Source organism: Brachyhypopomus gauderio, chromosome 1 (assembly GCF_052324685.1).
Source record: "Brachyhypopomus gauderio isolate BG-103 chromosome 1, BGAUD_0.2, whole genome shotgun sequence".
In the NCBI taxonomy this organism is placed as follows: Eukaryota; Metazoa; Chordata; class Actinopteri; order Gymnotiformes; family Hypopomidae; genus Brachyhypopomus; species Brachyhypopomus gauderio.
The window spans coordinates 14,989,393-15,008,427 of record NC_135211.1 but is presented as its reverse complement, the minus strand read 5'-3'; the positions used below and the strand labels follow the sequence as shown (position 1 = coordinate 15,008,427).

At 41.7% G+C, this 19,035-nt stretch overlaps 1 protein-coding gene and 1 long non-coding RNA gene across 2 annotated transcripts; one reads left to right on the top strand and one right to left on the bottom strand.

The window, feature by feature from the left end:
* Positions 1 to 1,832: 1,832 nt before the first annotated feature.
* Positions 1,833 to 7,301, top strand: LOC143509816 (uncharacterized). The gene is made up of 4 exons (XR_013129795.1): positions 1,833 to 1,954; positions 2,137 to 2,364; positions 6,081 to 6,368; positions 7,035 to 7,301. It is a non-coding gene; the product is annotated as an uncharacterized LOC143509816 (long non-coding RNA).
* Positions 3,832 to 18,909, bottom strand: slc17a6b (solute carrier family 17 member 6b). Its single transcript, XM_076998621.1, has 12 exons — positions 18,022 to 18,909; positions 16,244 to 16,499; positions 15,827 to 15,945; positions 14,353 to 14,467; positions 11,680 to 11,767; positions 10,972 to 11,058; positions 10,346 to 10,488; positions 9,222 to 9,371; positions 8,456 to 8,588; positions 8,061 to 8,171; positions 7,203 to 7,330; positions 3,832 to 6,340 (listed from the first exon to the last, which is right to left on the bottom strand). Exons 1-12 carry the CDS (start codon positions 18,105 to 18,107, stop codon positions 5,999 to 6,001), a joined length of 1,758 nt encoding a protein of 585 aa, XP_076854736.1. The 5' UTR covers positions 18,108 to 18,909; the 3' UTR covers positions 3,832 to 5,998.
* Between the last annotated feature and the right edge of the window lie 126 nt (positions 18,910 to 19,035).

Here is a 19,035-nt window from a genome sequence, read left to right as displayed (position 1 = left end):
ACACACACACACACACACCTCTCTCGGCTCCCATCTGGTGGAGGAGTATTGAGTGGCCAGAATAAAAAAAGTCAGACACACACACATATGCGCATGCATGCACACACACACACATACACACACAGATTTGTAATATTTTTTCTGCTATTTTGTACTCCAAGCATTCCCTGTCGTCCACATTTTAGATAGACCACAAATAAATAAATGAATATGTATAAATAAATAAATGTAAATATTTGTACATATTCACAGGATGAGAGATGTATAATATTCTAAAGACAGACAGACAGACAGACAGACAGACAGACAGACAGACAGATAGCTAGATAGATAGATAGATAGATAGATAGATAGATAGATAGATAGATAGATAGATAGATAGATAGATAGATAGATAGATAGATAGATAGATAGAGAACACTCACAACCAGCTCAGACCTGTAAAAGAGGGGCTGCATGACAACAAAACACATAATATTTATCCCACACTATTCCCATTTCCGTCCTGTAAGTACATATCAGCAGGACAGACCATGCCGCGGGTCCTAGTTGCTGGGGCACCCACGTGATGGTGGTGTGGATTGGCAGGCACTCTGCTATTAGTCAGCTCCTCTGAAAGGTCAGGCCAGCTCCCGGGAGTCCCTCACTCCCTCCACCCACACCCACCCTGGGCTACATGTTGTCAGTCTTCTAGTGGACAGGTCTGAGGCTTTACAACATGCAGGCAATATACGCTTGCTTACAGTTCTACGGACATCTAGGCAATAAAGTCTCAAAGACAGTTTTGTGTTTTTTAATATAAAGCTGTGATCAGCAACACATCACACACACATCCTTTCCCTGCTGACGTCAGTAGCAGAGTTCTAAGTTCAATGAACAGAGGTTTGTAATGAACACTAATTGTATAAACATTAGAACTGATGACTGTAATTCCCGATATTCTGAAATGATTCTCTTCTGCAGTAAACGGGTTATTGTAAGAGCTGATTTTCTCCTGTTGAGCTGAAAGCAGTTCCCTCAATGAGCACACACACCCCACTCTCTCATACACCCACACCCCCACCCCCCCTCACCCCATATACCCCTCACACCCCCACACAGTCTTCCACCATATTCCAACCCCTGATCATGATATAAATCCCAAGGCCAGCACACACACACACACACCAGCAGCACAAATATTCCTGTGAAGTGCACTGGACCAGGTAAATGCCCTCAAAAACAGTAAAACTAAAATTCCATTAAAAGAAACCAAATTGCCAGTCAGCTGTCCTTCTCTCTGATACAGATCTAGGAGACAGAAAGCCTGTAGAGAACTGCTTAAACATGGCAAAGTGCCCAACTCAACATGTTAATCCCTGAATCAGAGGACGCAGAACACAAACATACTACAAATCCTGATTTTTGATGATGCCATTATATCTGATCAGCAATGCATACAAATTCCATTCATTTGCCCTTAATCAGATTCCGTGGCTGTTTATGGTTTCAAGTATAATGAAAGTGAGTAATAATTGATGAGGGCGCTGTGCAGCGGAGCAGTGGGGGGAGGGGCACGAGGCTTTATTGGGTTTTAATGCTCACAGCGCATTCATTTTGCAGCTTTTCCATCTTACACGTGAGAGTGCTGGGGAAGATGGATTACACGAGTGCCTCTCAGAACCCTGACCCTATTCCCACTGGAGAGCTCACAACTGGATGTATGAGCTGGCCACTCTCTCCCCTCTCCTACCCTCTTATTCTCTCCCGTTCCCTCCCATTTTTCCCTTCATCGCCCCTCCCCTCCGTGCCCTTCTCCCTGTAAGGAGGGGTGTGTATTTATGAGTTGGCTAGGCTTTTCCAGGGCTCTGTCCCTCCCTGTCATCCAAGAGTGATTTCAGCCCCACTGCACCTCCTCTGTCGGCCCCCCGGGAACGACCGTAACACCTGCCCCCACCCCCCGACACAGCCAAGCGTAAGACGCTGAGCATATGCACGAGCACGTGCACACACGCTCATTAAATTTTCATTACAGATAAACCCATAAAACTAACTAAACACCTTACTTTCACGTACGGGCAAAATTATTCACGGAAATTGCTGGTGTGCTATTTTTGCATTGCGTTTATTCCAATGGTGTTGTGGGTTTTCCGACAGCTTGCGGTTGTAGTGAATAGGCGGGTGGCTGGTGAGACGATGTGGGCGGGTGACATGGGGAGAGACCCGTGACCGTTCCGGCCGGCCGAGCGGGCGCCAACATGCCCTACGGGGCGAGTGACACACTCGTTGTCTCTGTCAAATTAATAAAAAGTAATGGAGCCGAGACAAAACGAACCGCTCGTCTCAGCGTGGCTGAATCTCTTTCTCTTCCTAGTAGCACACGCAGTAAGTACCATCAATGTTTGTTTGTTTATTTTAGTTTATTTATTGTTTTTAAGGGAAACAGGAAGTGTTCATGGAAAAAACAAACTTGCAAACGGCGAACAAAAAGGGCAAGACTTAAATGCAACACTCAAATTTTATGGAAGCTGAAATGATGGACAGTTTAGCTCCAATGTTATAAGATCACACAATAATTTAAAGAAATATACTAATGACATCAGTTTACCTAATGACAATTATGTTGTGATTGTATGGGATTTTAAGGAACCAAGAGTAAACCTCAACGTGCTTTTTCACCGATAACTGATTAATTATGTCATCACACTCGATTGATGAGTTGCCTGTTAAGATCAGTCAAGCACGAATGTCTTTCTGCAGCTGTAAATCAATCAGCGCTGGTAAGGTTATCCAATTAGCAACTCACTCGCACAATGTAATAAACTGAACGGGAATAATTGGACATCGTCTGGGTTGTGGATGTCACCTTTGGAGTGGTTTGACATTGGTGGCGTCGGCGAAAGTCTGGCTCCATTTGGCCACGCTGTAGCTGATGGGGGCGGCTGGTGAAATCAGAGATGAAATTCGCCTTCGTTTCTTCTCATGTGTCCCGCAGTATCTTGGCTGTGTAACGTGACACAGGATTCCCTCCCCAACCCAAACCATCCCCCTCAGCAAAGCCCCCCGCCTCCGTTCTCCGTTTGGTATTCTCATTAATTATGCGTATCTTATTTTGTCGTATTACACTGAAGAAGAAACAAAGAGACGGAGTGCGTGCGTGCGCGTTTGCGAATGTCACCATGAAAACGTAACGAGCACTAGTTCGCACGTGTGTAGCGGAGTAAATCAGGGTCTGCACACGTTCCAAATCACACGTGCCTTCTCAGTGCTGTTTGTTCATGCTGTCTCATTAATTGCTCAGCAAGGTCAGTGGGACATTAGAGCTAAGGGTGAGGCCTTTTGATCTCATTGTACACAAAACCAGGCCCTGGAACATAACAGCTCGCCGGTGCACCAACACATGAAGGTACCATGGTTAAAATGCTTGACCCTTGTAGTATTTTAAGTAATTCTGACAAAAAATGTTTTGTTTTTTTTTTATAGTGGACAGTTTACAGAGGTGCCCTTGAGCAAGGCACCTAACCCCAACTGATCCTTGAATGCCGGGCTAGGGCATGTGTGCACCACAGCTCCCTAGTAATCACTAGTGTGTGTGTGTTTGTGTGTGTGTGTGTGTGTGTGTGTGTGTGTGTGTGTGTGTGTGTGTGTGTGTGTGTGTGTGTGTGTTCGTTCTAACTGCACAGATGGGTAAATGCAGTGAAAATCACAATTGACAAATTGACTTAACATCTTGCAGTCCTTCATTAGGGAGATAATATATAGGCTACAACTACATAAAGTCTTATGTTAAGCCCCTCCACCACATATAATAACCTGTGGCTTAAAATGAGAAATTAGAAGCAGATGCTGGTATAAAATTTTATCAACTTTTTATATAAAAAAATGATATATAGAGCATTTCATTTTGACATCAACAAACTTCTCCATTTACAGGTAACACAGCAAAATAAGCCAGAGAATCATCACACTTTAATTTTACTCAGAGGCACAAACAGGAATATGGTACCGTACTAATAACCATCATTTTGGTGCTGTTTTAGAATACCTTTGCAAGCAGCCCATCGCATCACTGAATATTGCAACATCAGAAGGAGTGCGCGGGAATGCGGGTGTTGGGGGGTGAGGAGTGGGGGGGGTGTTTAGGCAGGTCTCAAGCCACTGACAGTACACAGACCAGAGACAAGAGGAAGGTCATAAAAAAGAAGAAGGGACAGGGAGAACAAAAAGAACATACTTGACAACAACATACTCTCAAAAAAGCGACCACTGGCAACCATACAGGACAACTACAGAGGTGCGTCCACCGCAATTCAAGATCCGTGGTGAGAATTTCACGTGGGAACTAGTCGCTGGTGGCACGAAAGAATCATTCTCTTCTGGTGAGTGGGCCCAGGACAAACACTCTTTATGTCAAAGAGATCTGTACTGGACTCTTGCTAAATCTATTCATATATATATTTATATATTTATATATATATTTTTTATACATATTTTAACAAGAAGTTTATATTTGAACTTTTATTTTTTTAGTCATCACAAAAACACAACTTGAACCAAAATTTACTACAGTTAAATGTGCTAGTGTGTTACATCCATATATTTTTTTATTTGTTCGTATTGGATGGGTTGACAATAACTATTCCCATAGATTTATTGCTTTGTACATTGAATATGGTCAGGACCTGCCATGGCTACAGGAGCCCTTGGAGCAGATAGCTGAGAGTTCCCTTATCCCCCTCCCGAACACCCGGCCTGCTAATAGCCCATTCTACACATCGCCTTTGGTTAAGTGTGTAAAAATGGACACATTGATGATTAAAGTAGAACTAAGGGAAATGTGGTTTAGGAACATTTCTATTTAAAAACAACATTCTGATCCATGCATAACTACCATTTGCAGACACCAAGATGGCATGGTGTTAAATCGAGGCTTCCAAAAACAGAAGGAACTAAGAAATTGGATCTACTTGACACTGTGCTTTATTCTTGTTGTGTTTTTTTTCTCAAGCCAACATTCACCGCTGCCAATTCCTTCACACTTTCATATTCTGCCCTGTCACAAGATTAGCTGCCAGTCCAGAAGAGTGAGGGCTAACATACGCTTCCTCCACAACACTCCTTCAGCGTCAGAGCAGAAGACAATGTGTTTGGACAAGGGCGCTAACTGTCCTGCTCTCTGACCGATGTCCATGACGGGGACAGTGATAAGCCACCATATTAAACCTGCTCCTCCTTCTCTTTATTCAGCTCATATCCATCAGCCTCTAGACCTTCCAGGCCAACATTTTCTGTAGCCTTTCTTAGCCTTAACACCTTAACACAGCCAATGACTTTAAAACCACAGTTACTGTCACACTATAATTGTTTTTTGTTCATTTTTTTTATCCTGCAGTATTGTTTGAGCTTGAAACATGTTGTCAAGGACCCAAATCCCCAAAGTCTCACAGAAACATTACATCTAACATGAATGAATTACACATCATGGATTATAAACGGAGCCACAATTTTGTGCAATAACACAGTACAACTCTCGCAGTGCAACCTGAAAAGAAACTGAAGACAGTAGTTCAGGTTACACGGGCCTCTATGGCTGGCTTGGCGCTGTATGGGTTTATTTGTACCTTTTAATAGGCGTGGTGATTCCACTAAGCCTATAAAATCATGAGGAGAAAATTTCACAACATACCACATGATGATTGCACTGAAATAAATAGTTTTTTTTCCTTTATATAGACAGTTTTCTTTATATAGACAATTTTACATTTACAATCTGCCAATTTGATATGTATTACATTTCTCTGTAGTTTTAGGTATTCTCTATATTATATTATATTATCTATTTAAACTTAATATATCTTGAATTTTGGATTTTTTTTTTGGATGTTATTTTAACATCTTTATGAATAATTATTCATAACTCACAACCACTACAAAATAAGTCTACAGTGTCGAAGTGTGTGCGTGCGTGCGTGGGTGTGTGTGTGTGTGTTTATTGTGTGGGTGGGGGTGTGGGTGTGCTCTAGGAGTAATCTCCACCCTGCCTGTATCGGTATCCACCCTCATCTGCCCCCTCCTGTACGTATTCCTCTCTTTTCTCCCAGCCATCGGGCCATCCTCCGTTCATCTGCGTGGTGGCACCATACGTCTTGGCTGGGCCTCCCAGAGCGCCGTAGCTCTGCATGATGTCGCCCGTCTCCTCCGCCAGCTCGTCCTCGTCGATGAAGCCGCACTTCTCCTCGCTGGTCAGCTCCGGGTCGGCCCACGGCTGCTTCTCTCCCGAGGCGAAGAGGCCGTAGAAGATGACGCCACCGTAGTGCACCATGGAGGCGATGAGGAAAACATACTGCCACTCCTCCCGGGTCTGGACAGGGAAGAGACGGACGCAGGAGGTGAGAAATGAGGGGCTTCCTCAGGACGCTGAGGTCCAAAGATGAGCTCTCAAACATGGGGGACATAAGCGTGTGAGACAGGGGCCTAACTCCTTGAGTAGTGGTAGAACAAAAATAAGGAGTGGATAGTGTATTCAGTTAAAGCATTCCCTTTAAGAAATCATGTCCAAAAAGAACTCAGTGCTGGCACCAAAGAGGCAAGAGTTTCACAAAAGCCTTCATGACCGTGTTTGTCAAGCCTATCGGTGCTGAACCATATAAGAAACATCAATTAAAAAAATGGTTTTAAATATATTATTATATTTAATTATATTGGTAGTACCACTGTTCACAACATTGGTCACATGACATAATTGAGGCATGAGCTCACTGAACATCCTGTTTGGACAGTTATCAGTTATCTGCAAACTGTTATATAAAATATTTTCAGAGTACAGTTTTTAAAAAGTGGTGGGGATAAAATGCACCAGTGGTGGGGAAAATGTCCCTAGTGTCCCCAGCAGGAATCCTGCCTATGGTGTGTGTGGTCAGCTTAAGTGCTTTGCAGTGGGAGTAAAATCCATTGAAATTTGTGATTTATGTTCATTTTATACCATATATCTTGTAATGAGGACTTAATGTTGCAAAACAATATTAAAATGTTTAAGGGCACAATCATGTATTAAGTATCACAACAGATGGAAACCATGGATACAATTTTGAACAACTGCAACAAGACTGCTGCTGGATCAACAGGGCGAATGTGAGTTCTTGCTTCTCGTGATGAGATGTCAGAGTAGTCTGAGCATCCCAGGCACTATGCTAATAAACGGAAGTTACAAAAGATGGTCCTACCTTGTTTTTGGTCATAGCACCCACAATCAGAGGGCACACCATGCCCGACAAGGTGCCCACGCCATTTGAGATGCCCATGAGAATACTGGCATAACGCGGTGCAATGTCCAAGTGGTTCACATTGAAGCCTAAACCAAATACAGACATTGATATGTCCATTATATTTCATTCTTTGTCACAAAAAAGTGTAGCCATTATGATTTTTGCAGATGACATCTATATCCAACTGTGGAGAGAAAGAATGGTAGGTTAGGCACAACATACTGCAAGGTGAGAGTTATTTAAGTGTGTTACTATAATGGTCTTATATTTGAAACACATGCTCCAGTAGATGAAACGGTGGCCAGGAGGCTCCATTTCCAGGCAGCTGCGTATGCCAAGCATGTTGTTGTTCTTCTCCCCCCACCTACCAACTTTTTGTGCTGCCGGAGAATGAGTCTAAAAATAGATGTGCTGGCAGCCATCTTGTGGAGCAGCAAGCCACCCCCCCCCCCCCCCCCCCCCCCCCCCCCACAACGCCCCACCCCGCTCTCTGGCTTACATCTGCCTAAGGAAGCTCTCAAGGGAGAGAAGAGATGAATTATTTAACGAGCCCAGCAGAAATGCATCCTCGTCTCCAGACGCAGAGAGGAGAGGGCAGAGTCGTCAGAACGAAGGAGCGAAACCTTCATTAACATGAGCAGCAACCCAGCAGTAGCCCTTTGGACTGGTATCGCCTCTACACCAAACCACGTCCAACCCCATGGTCATCCAAAATGACTTTAACAGATTACCACAGGAAAAAACAAAATAACATATGAACATATAAACTGTTCTGCTGTAAAAAAACAAAAATACTTCATCTAATAGGTTACTCACCCGATATTGCAAAACCACTGAAGCCCACAGCTAGCACCAGGAATGAGATGGCCACTCCTTTACTGTGAGAGTATCCCACTATTAGCAGCAGGGTAGCCTCCATTCCAAAACCTGTGAACACCATGAACACTCAGTTTTGCTAACATTTTTTATTCTTAAGCATAATCATGTCACAGGAATATTATAGCAATCTACAGATTCGACACTGCCAGAAATACAGACATATATTTGTTTAAGTGAGTTGCATGTAAAATATAAGAAATGTAAATCATAGTCCATAGTCAGGGCTGTGATAAATTCAGCACCAAGGACAGCTCAACTGACACAGACAGCTCATACAACACTCATGTGTACTGATGTATTTTGTAGTGTAGTGGCTGTACAAATTCACATACCTCCACAGTTCATAATCTTCCTGACATTGGTGGTGGTCATGAGGTTCTTACTTCGCAGGTAATCTGCTATCTGCCCACCAATGGGCACGATGATGGTCATCACCAGATGAGGAAGCGCTGACAACATACCAACCTGAAGAAAGATGTATCTTTGTAGGTCACTGATGCCCAGCTATGAGCTATCCTCAAGGACAAGATACAAAAGTCATTGAGTATAATTGAAACCTATTGTATATCAATGTAAACATATTAAAATAGGATAGAACTACAGGATATGTGAATGAAACAGACTCACTACAGGATATGCCAATGATAATTTTTGCTTTGAAAACCAAAAAACATCCTTAGGTGAAATGCATAAATAAGAATTGCTCATTAAATGAGTCAGTCAAAGGTGCCTATTATTTAAGCTTCTTCTTCACATTCTTCTATGAATAATCAGCACAAGCTTAATTATAAATTAAATTAGTCATTTCACACTAAAGACAAGATTTACGTATGCGCAATGCATCACCACCAACACATCAATAAGAGATCAGTGCCACGACATTAATTACTGTACAGCTTTGGGACTTATAGCTTTGGTACATCATGAAGCAACAACAAGTGACACAGACATCCAGGCTTTGACAAAAGAATAAAGGAAACGCAGCAGAAGCTTAATCATCACTGAGAAGGGGAGCTGGATGAAGCTTCAGCGTGTAACGCTCCTCCGCTCATAGACAGCAAGCAGGAGAGTTAGGAGACCAGGAGACTGTGCACTTGCCTTGCTTATCTCGAAGCCAAACACCTCCTCGAAGTATGCCGGCTGGCTGATGAGCAGGAGGTAGAAGGTCCAGCTCCTGCAGAAGTTGGCCACGATGATTGCATAGACGGGCATGGAGGTGAAGAACTTCCTCCAGGGCGTCTTGAATTTCTGTAGGGCAGAGCGACAGCAGCATGGATTGCAGTCTACCTCTACTGCCCAGAATTGGGATGGCATTCGTGAAGGGACTCATTCTAAATCACCACCATTCACACCATCACACCATTACTCTCAGTGCTACAAGGCATTGTGATAGACACTGTTGCGCAGAGCTTGGTCAATATTTGTGTGCTGTTCCTCAACACATGCTCCCAGGGACAATGTGACATTCAGGGAAAAAGCTAGATTTTAAAATGGCTGCTGTATTTTCTTAGACAAAATGACTAACACATCAAACAAAGTTTCAAAGGTTATATGGTATAGGAGAGATGAATCTGTCACTTTAAACTGCTTGACTGTTTAAATAAAAAAAACAATCACATTAAACTTCAACTGTAACAAACAAGGAAGGAGTTTAAACATTGAATGACGTGTCAATCTGGTTGACGTACGTTTGAACTGTAATTTTCTTTAGCTCAGCAGAACTTAAAGCTGCTGAGAGATTCTGTAAGAGTGAAGGACACATTCTCATTACAGTAATTTAGTCTCGAGCAAAAGAAAGGGTTGAGTGAGAGATGCTGTTGAGAGAAGTGACTCATGGGAGCACACGTCAAAACAAGTGATGTCAACGAGAAGCTCGCCCATCTCGTCACCAAGCAGACTGATTTAGGGAAGCTCAGAACATCTAAGTCCAAAATCTCACTGGTGTCTGTCACTCTCAAACATTTTATTTTCAAGAAAATCAAGGGCTTCTGCCCTAAAAGAATGTACCAAACTGCTAAGGTATGCAGCATTCTTCAAGGTGATCTTGTCATAGCAAGAATGTTTCACCAAACAGTTTGCTTATACATAATCCTTTATTTAGTCTTTTTTGCTCTTGAATCGCTGTACTTCTGGGCTACAACTTCATCATGTGGCATCGATCTGCTTCCTGGGACCCAAGGTGATGCAACCGCATTGTTTTTTTCCATGATACTGTCCCTCACCTCTGCAGGGCCTAGCAGCTTGGCACTCTCGCCGATGCTTTCTTCGATATAGCAGCGCTCCTCGTCTGTGATGGTGGGGTGTTCGGCAGGACTCTCGTAGGACACCAGGATCCAGAACATGTACCAAACAATGCCAAAGCTCCCTGGAATGAGAGAGAGACACAGAGAGAGAATCAGACAGACAGAGAGAGAAAGAGTTGCTGCCAAGAAGAAAGGGAATTACAATGCTGGAGAAGGGGTGTGGGATGCCTTGTACCTCTGCTGGATACAGTCATAGATTCCACATACATAAACACTAGCTTCAGACACGTGTGTACTATACTCATATCTAAATACGTCTTTTTTTAAACTCACTAAAAAGATTATATCTGAAAAGCTAAGTTAGAGTAATCCTCTGTGACTACCACATCCGGTGTCAGCACAGTGGTGGAAAAATCTATGTGAAATCCATGGCACCGTCACTACCCTGCTGTACACACAAGAGCTAGACGACTGACACTGATGCAGTGACTAATCAGGTCAAACTGTGCACTCACCACACGTCCATGCACGCTGGCATATATACATACATACAGAATGCACATACTGCCATGTATACAATTAAAGGCTTAGATTAGAAAACTCACCATAAACATAGAAGACAGAGGACCAGCCGGTGTATTGCACCAGGATGCCAGCCAAGGGCATGGCTATGACAGCCCCAGCATAGGAGCCTGAGGTGAGATGTTAATGAGAAGGAGCTTGATGTCATCAAAGTCAGGTCATCTGAATAGCATCTGTAGCATCTGCATATTTGACATTAGTTCCAAGGGGTCCCGATACTACACTTGCACTAAGTCCAAAGGCAAGCTTGCAAAAGCACAGCTAAGTGAACTAGGTGAATTTAGTGAACTAGATTAACTAGGTGAATTAGATAAACAAAGTGGACTAAGCGTGTGTAATTAGGTGTGTGTAGTAGAAACCCTAATCTGCAGGGCAGCTGATCTGCAGAACTGAGAGCTGGACAGATTAATCCAGAATACAAAATACAGGCATGTGCAGAATGACTAATGTCCATGTCCATGACTAAAGAAACACAATGGAAAAACATATACAAAGATAGAACAGAAATACAGAAAATAAAAATGCAGAAAATCCCAAAATGATTTCATGATTTCAAACTAGATTATGAACTAGAGTAAAGTAAATTATAAACTAGATGGATGCCGATTATAAAGCCATGATAATCAACAACTTATCTCATCGAATAAATAAATACATAGAAAAAAGCTGAACTTCAGAGAAATCAGGAAACGTTTCATTGCTTTGTTTGGAGTGTTTGGATAAGTGTTTACCACAAAATGACGTGGTGGCCAAGCGACTCCTCTCCAGAGGGGGGGCCCACTTACTCCAGATGCCATGACACGCTGGGTAGGTCACTCCCTATTATATACAATATTACCACAATAAGAATCATGTTTAATTATATTAACAGTTGATTATGTACAGTTAAGTATCCAAAAGGAATATATATTCTTTAAAAGTTAAATAAACATCTGCAACTGATTTTTCTAGCAAAAGTCAATGAAACCTAGACCAGGAGACAGGGCCGGCGCCAGAACATATACAGTGAGGGGGCGTCATAAAATTTCGGGGGGGCGAACGTAAGTTGTTGAGTGGGGGGGGGTTGCGTGTAACGATTGTCGAGCGGCCGAGGGGGCACCATGTAGCGATTGTTGTCAAATAAATGGGTCTTATTTTTTACATTGAGGGGGCGGGACACCTCGCCTGAGGTGGCGTGGCGCCGGCCCTGCCAGGAGATGTTCAATTAGATCAAACAGATATTTATGCTAAATTTGGCTGACTAAACTGGTTTGAAATTACAAAGTTCATAGAAGACGAAGAAGAAGCAGAAGAAGAAGTATCCTTTACCACAATGGCACGTGATGAGAAATAAAACTGTTCTTCCTCTATGGGAGTAATTATTAAATAACATCCAACAAATAGTTATTTTAATTGTTTTTGATCCTAAAAACAGTAATCAATTTTATTTTCCAAACTTTGACCTTTGACCTTTATTTTGGTTCGATGTCATTTATAAATGACTTTGACCCATTAGGGATAAGGTTTTTCCAGTAGTGTCATTTAATGACATTCTTGACATAAAATATCATGTTATAATAACAACACAACACCTTAAAAACATACAAACATTACTTTTTTTGTTCTTGTGGTATAATGGATGCCACTCTCGATGATGCTGCTGGCACCAAGGTCAGGCCTCCCATTCACTCAAAGTTACATGTGATGCCCTTGGAGTCACAGAGCACGTATATTTGTAGCCCCACTTATGGGGCTCGCATGGGTTTCATGGGTGTCAGGTGAGTCCTTCCTTTATAAGGAATGATTTGCTCATCTACACTGAGATGTTCATTAAATGAAATATTGTTCATGCTGTGAAGTGCAAAACTGAGCAATGGTATCAGCTTAAACAGTGGATCTCTGCACAAGTTTCCAGGCTAAGGTCCAGACTCTTATCATTGAAATGTAGGTTGTCTTTGATTTGCTCCCATCTAATTATAAGCATTACATTGGTAATCTTGTCAATGTGTGTGCCAGCCTGCCACAACATCCGTGTTGCTGGGATCACATGTCCGTGTTGCAGACATGTGACAAGCAATCCCAATAAACTGCTCTAACGCCAATAAACTGCTCTAACTCCAATAAACTGCTCTAATTCAGAGGTGAGTTGATGTCCTTTTGCAGAGTAAAGGTTAGATTGCTCAGCGATGTTGCCGAAGACACCCAGGAGTGAACATCTGCCTGGAATTTTCAGTTGGAGTGAAGACCAACTGTGACCATCTGATGGAAGTTGATCTAACCAGACTGGGGCAGGATAGTGAACACAAGCCTGAGTTCTCCATAGCAACCTATGATTTGCTGCCCCTGACCTTCAACCTGACCCTCATCTTCAGCCTGACTCGCTTCAGACACTCATGTAATATTCACATATTCACTATACATCTCATCCTGTCCCATTGGCATTTTTACTATGACCTGATCATCTGAACTGCTGCCCTCACTGTCTTCACTACCCTCAGGAATAGGTAGAACTAATTTCCTCTTCCTTCCACAAAATAAACTGGCATCCTAAAGACAAAACCGTTGATTATATCTGAAATTGTAATGGTAATACATTATTGTAAAACTGTATCCCTTAATGGTACTTTGTCAGTTCTGCATGATGCAAGCTCCTTCAGTTAAAAAAGCCTTTAATCTTTAACTACTGGTAAAATGACTCAAGATGTTAGTAATCATATTAATTTTCAAGCATGATTTTAGAATGAATAATTATATTTTCTACTGCAAAATGATCTTACAATGGCATCTATCTACCGTGAGGCCAAAGTTTGGTCACGTGATGAAGTTCTTCAATCTTATTGGCTTAAATGGAAGATATTTGATATATTTAAGACAAAATTTGATCGGTTAAAGGTTTTAAAAGTGTTTTTTTTTTGTTTCTCTTTGTTATTTATAACTGACAAAGTCCCGTAGAGGGTGTTCTTTAAAACACAGCTCAGAGCATTTTAATAAAACACAATACATCGACACCGTTGATAGCGAGCCTACGGGCCCTGAGAAAATGTCCTCGAGCCGCGTCTGATAGTCATCAGCGCTTCTACTCCCTCACCTGTGATATTCCCACAGAGGTCCAAAAGTCTTCTGACAAAGTCATACTGCCAAAACCTTTCGTGTGGCATGTGTACGCTAAAATAACGCTCACCGCTTGTTTGTAATTAACCCACCCGTATTCCTGCCCAGTCCAATAAATAAGAAGTATGGCCGTTAATGTAGTCGATTACGACCCATACTTAATTTATACATGGGCAAAACACGTCTGCAATTACAAGCGGAATCACTGGCTTTTTCAGATGGAGAAAAGTATGTTTTTTTTTCACCAGCTGACCATTATAGCCACGTGAATGACGGTAGAACGCTCGAGGCTGGTAGAAGTCGCGCGCCCTTACCTCCACGAGCCCTTGTAATATCCTCACGAAAATGACACAGCCGTAATGGACACGAGCAGCAGAAGGAATGAACATGTTGAGGGTCGAGGTGAGAACGATGGCCGCCCCAAAAACCCTGAGTAACAGAAACACATCTTGGAGTTAAACATTTGCAATATAGCAGCACAGAAAAAGAAATCTGCATAAGACGAAAATCGAACGAATTTAGAATTTATGTATTAAACCACTGCAGTTTTCTCTCAGTATTTTACGATTTCAAATAAAACTGCCTTAATAAGGACACAAAACGTTTTGTACAGTTTACATTTTATATTATATTGTCAAAATTGAATCTTGGTATTTTTGATAGTTTGGCCTTTCTAATGCCTCGCAACAATCGATCAAAATGTATTATTGGTTAAAAAAACATGTTAAAATGAAAACAGTGGGAGGTCCTTTTATGAAGTGCAGCAAGTGAACACGCTTCTGTCTTCCTCTCTTAGTCTACCGCTCGAGACTGACACCTCCGCCTGAGCTCGCGGGAGGTTAGCAGCTTTAATCGGATTGAGGGAGCTCTCCAGCACAAGATCACTGATTCGATTATTACACCGTGTCAACCAAGAATCGAAATATTTTCTGGAATCAACGAAAAATGTTTTTTTGTAACGAAAGAGAAAACAGATCACATGCATTTTACGTTAACATTCTGACCTCAGCAACACGGTTTTTGTTATTATGTATTTATTTACATGGGGGTGCATGGCGTGGTAGTCTATGTCACTGAAACATTTGATGTGTATCAGCAGCACGTTTGCGTGGTCTGGCGGAATTTCTAATTTAGCAGCACACGGCACAATAATATATCCGCATTTTAGGATTGTTTGAGTTATTTAAGGGACATGGGCGAGCCCTTTGGCAACGTCGCCGGTGCTCGTCGCCATGCCCCCCTCATTGAACAGATTAGACGTGGCTTCCCTCCCGGGATCTCATTAACAGGTGGAGAAAGCCGGCGGTTCACAGCCCAAGCCAAATCCTGCTCCCCCCGCTGGGATGAGAGCCACAGCCTGCGACAGTCTGCAACCAAGGCCAATGTTCCCGCTACGATGGCCTACTAAACCTTTGGCTTAGGCCCTACCCTTCACTTTTCGCTTCTTGGTGGTTTTCCTCGTTTAATCAGTAACTAAACAAAATGAATGGGTATTCATTAAATAGCTAATGGGTCGATATGATTAAAAAGCATTATTATACTACCGATAGACATTTTTTAGGATAATTAAAGAAAATGTAAAAATGTTCTCTCAACACGACAGTTTAACGTAATAACATACTTCATATATTAACTTGCATACCAATTATATCTCCTTATATAGCAATCGGTAAATCAAATTGTATCGAAACCATTTTTATAAGGTCATATGAAAATGATGTAAATCAAATGAAATCTTGAAAAAACGGCATAATTAACACATCAGTGATGAATGCTGTGTAAGTATACCTGTTAGCTGCTAGTCGGGAGGATATATAACCTCCGGGGATTTGTGTAACAATGTAACCCCAGAAAAATGACCCGTGGATCATCCCGACGGTTTCCGGATCCCAATTAAATTTTGCTTTCTGAGAAAAAGCATAAATCAGTTAGGCTACCTGTGCTCTGAGTGGTGAGAAAATTGGAATGAATAGGAAAAAAAATAACAAAAAATATAGGACATTTAGATAGATAGATAGATAGATAGATAGATAGATAGATAGATAGATAGATAGATAGATAGATAGATAGATAGATAGATAGATAGATAGATAGTATTCCATCAACGTGTGTACACTGAGAGCTGAGAGATGGGGGAGGGGCAAAGGAGTGTACGGGAATCACGAAACTGACGTAGGCGTTACCTTTACAAAATTCCATACACACCTCTTTGATTATGATTTTCCCGTTCTGGTGTATTGTGCTGTTGTTAACCATGCTCACAATAGCCACGCCCAAGTTGCACCGAATACCAAAGGAGATGCAGAAACCAAGGCCGCTCATGATGGCAATGATATAGCGGCGCGGGAGCCCGAAGCACGTGCAGTCGCACAGAGGTGTTTTCCTCTCTGAGCTTTGAGAGGGTCGTCCATCTTCAGTTAATTCGATGTTTTCTCCAGGTTTCTGTCGCTTTTCCAACACCCTGAACGGGAGAATCGTTTATATAAGGAACAATATATGCCAGATGCAGAGGGCTAAATAGAAAAACTACATTTTATAACTAATCCGTGTATAGGCTACATAGTAGGCTAGCCTATGCGTGGAGTAAATAATATAAACTGTACTTTCGAAAATGTTTATAGAACAATTATTACTTATATGATCCGTTTTCCGAATTTATTCAGCAAACGGACTACGCGCAGCATAGTCGCACATTTTTTATATTTTATCAAAGGAAAACTGTGATTGGGTTCGTTAAAATAATATTTTACAATAAAAAGAGGGAAACACAATTGTAGTTCGTACTACTTGAAATCGAAATCAAGTAAGCAGGGTCCAGTCTAAATGCCAGAGGCCTGGCCAGTTGTTCAGACTGCCTCAGTACCGCATTGCAGCAATTCGTTCACCTTCGCCCTGTTTGCGTTCAAACAAGCTTGACGTTTAAACATTTCAACAAAAGCACGAATAGGCCTACAACAGTTCAATAGTTCATTATCACTGTTAGCATAGAACTATATGTCAATGAATTCATTCAAGAATTACAGTCTGATATCAGATCGAATTTATGTGAGGCGTCCCATTTGTCTGCATCGAATTTGATGGAACATTTTAATCAAAATTAAATGTCATGTAAAAACATGAAAATTCGATATTGCTTTATATGCTATTTTCATTTATGATATATATGCACTCGACACATTTAATATATTATAATAATTTACAGAAATAATGTTTTCACATAACTATTTTCAAAATTGGCCATTCTGATGTTCAGTGAAATATGTTTATGATCTTAAAATAGTAATTAAGAAATTGCCTTAGATTATTTTATTTGGAAAAACAATGTGACCGAGCATATAACTGAGTATGAAAACGAAAAAATACCAAGTGGTACGACAAATCCATATCAATGGAGAAACCTGGATGCTTGAAGAATAACAAACTATAGTCACCTAATCGAAATATTACAGATTAACATTAATGTATCAGATGCTAGTTTTCGAGTGAAGACAGCGTACCTACAGATGTTGATCAATTAAAAAGTAACTAGTATCGAGGTGATTTAAGTGACGTTTGCAGATGAACACATAGAGGCACACTCTCACAACTGGATCTCACACAGGATTCGCCTCCGGATGGACCCTAAATATGTGGGGCTCTGGGGAATTCTCTGATCGAACGATTGCAATTCAATAACCAGTTCTTTTCTTGCAATCAATCGGTCTTCAGTTTTTCCGCATATCCCACATTCTACTTTGAACTGTGCACAACTATGTATTTTTTTCTCACGTCTTGTCGACGCGTAACACCCAACACCGTCTGGGAAACGTTGTCAATGTGTTTTCTAAAACGCGGCAGTATCATAATCTGTTTTTCAAACGATTGCTCTTAATAGAATTGTCGAAAATGCAGTCTATTGCTTGGATATGCCGTTAAAATAAATAAATCACAACTTGCTTTACAAGAACCACAAGCGGGAAAATTCTAACATTAGATTATCTTACTTGTACACATGACCCAGTGTCTTCCCCGCTAGTTGCTTGAGACCCTCTTTGCTGGGTTTAAAACCAGGCTCCCTCGGAGTATCCATGTCCAAACTTGATAATCCCTCGATTATTTTCGTTAGTGTTAAAGTATCATGTTACGAAGCGAACTGGACGAACATACCAGACAGACACCCAGCGGATCTATGATTAAGTCAGACAGATAAGGATAAACGACGACGGTCCTCAGAAATAGACGGTGTGCGCTGAACGAAAAAAAACCGCCTACATCTGAGACAAATCAGAAGTGGTTTGGTCCTTTCTGTTCAGAATGATAAACTCATTGTTTTTGCCTACTATAACCGTATCCAGTGCCATCTCGGTATTAGTGAAAACCGTGATGTTCACTTCAAACCGATGGAGAAAATTTAAGTTAGAAAAAATAATCTAGCAAACGAATAACTAAAACGACACTATATGTGCGTAATCGAATAAAAAGTATAAGTTTCCTGCTTGAGCTTTGATCTGTTTTGCCTCCGGTGGAGCGTGACAGTTCGGTTGCTGCTTCAGGGAACTGTACGCTTTCAGCACCAAGGTCAGCGAGCGCCTCGTGCTCAGCCCAGCGGCGCGTGGTGCCCGACGCTCCTTATCCACCGAGGCGCGCGCTACACGCTAGGCGGACCCCCATACTCGTCAATTTGCCAGCGATCGACTGGACTGGGAGGGGTTAGAGAGGTTGGGAAATATTCGCCGTCCATTCAAATCGGTTTTTTAAGACGTTCAATTTGGCTTTTAGGGACAGTATCATTGCGACAAAACATCCTTCGACTAAGATCCGAATCTATAATATTCACATTGTAATATATAACGTTCCTACGTGGGCTTTCCTGCTCGTTGGTTGTTATTATATCAAAGGCCATGCAAACCTCCTGGGGGCGGTGCTATGGAAACCGAACGTTGAGCGTTTCCCCTTCTAAAATCGTGCTTCTCTGAACGCAAAAGTGCATTAATAATTCAAGCATACCCCTTAACCAC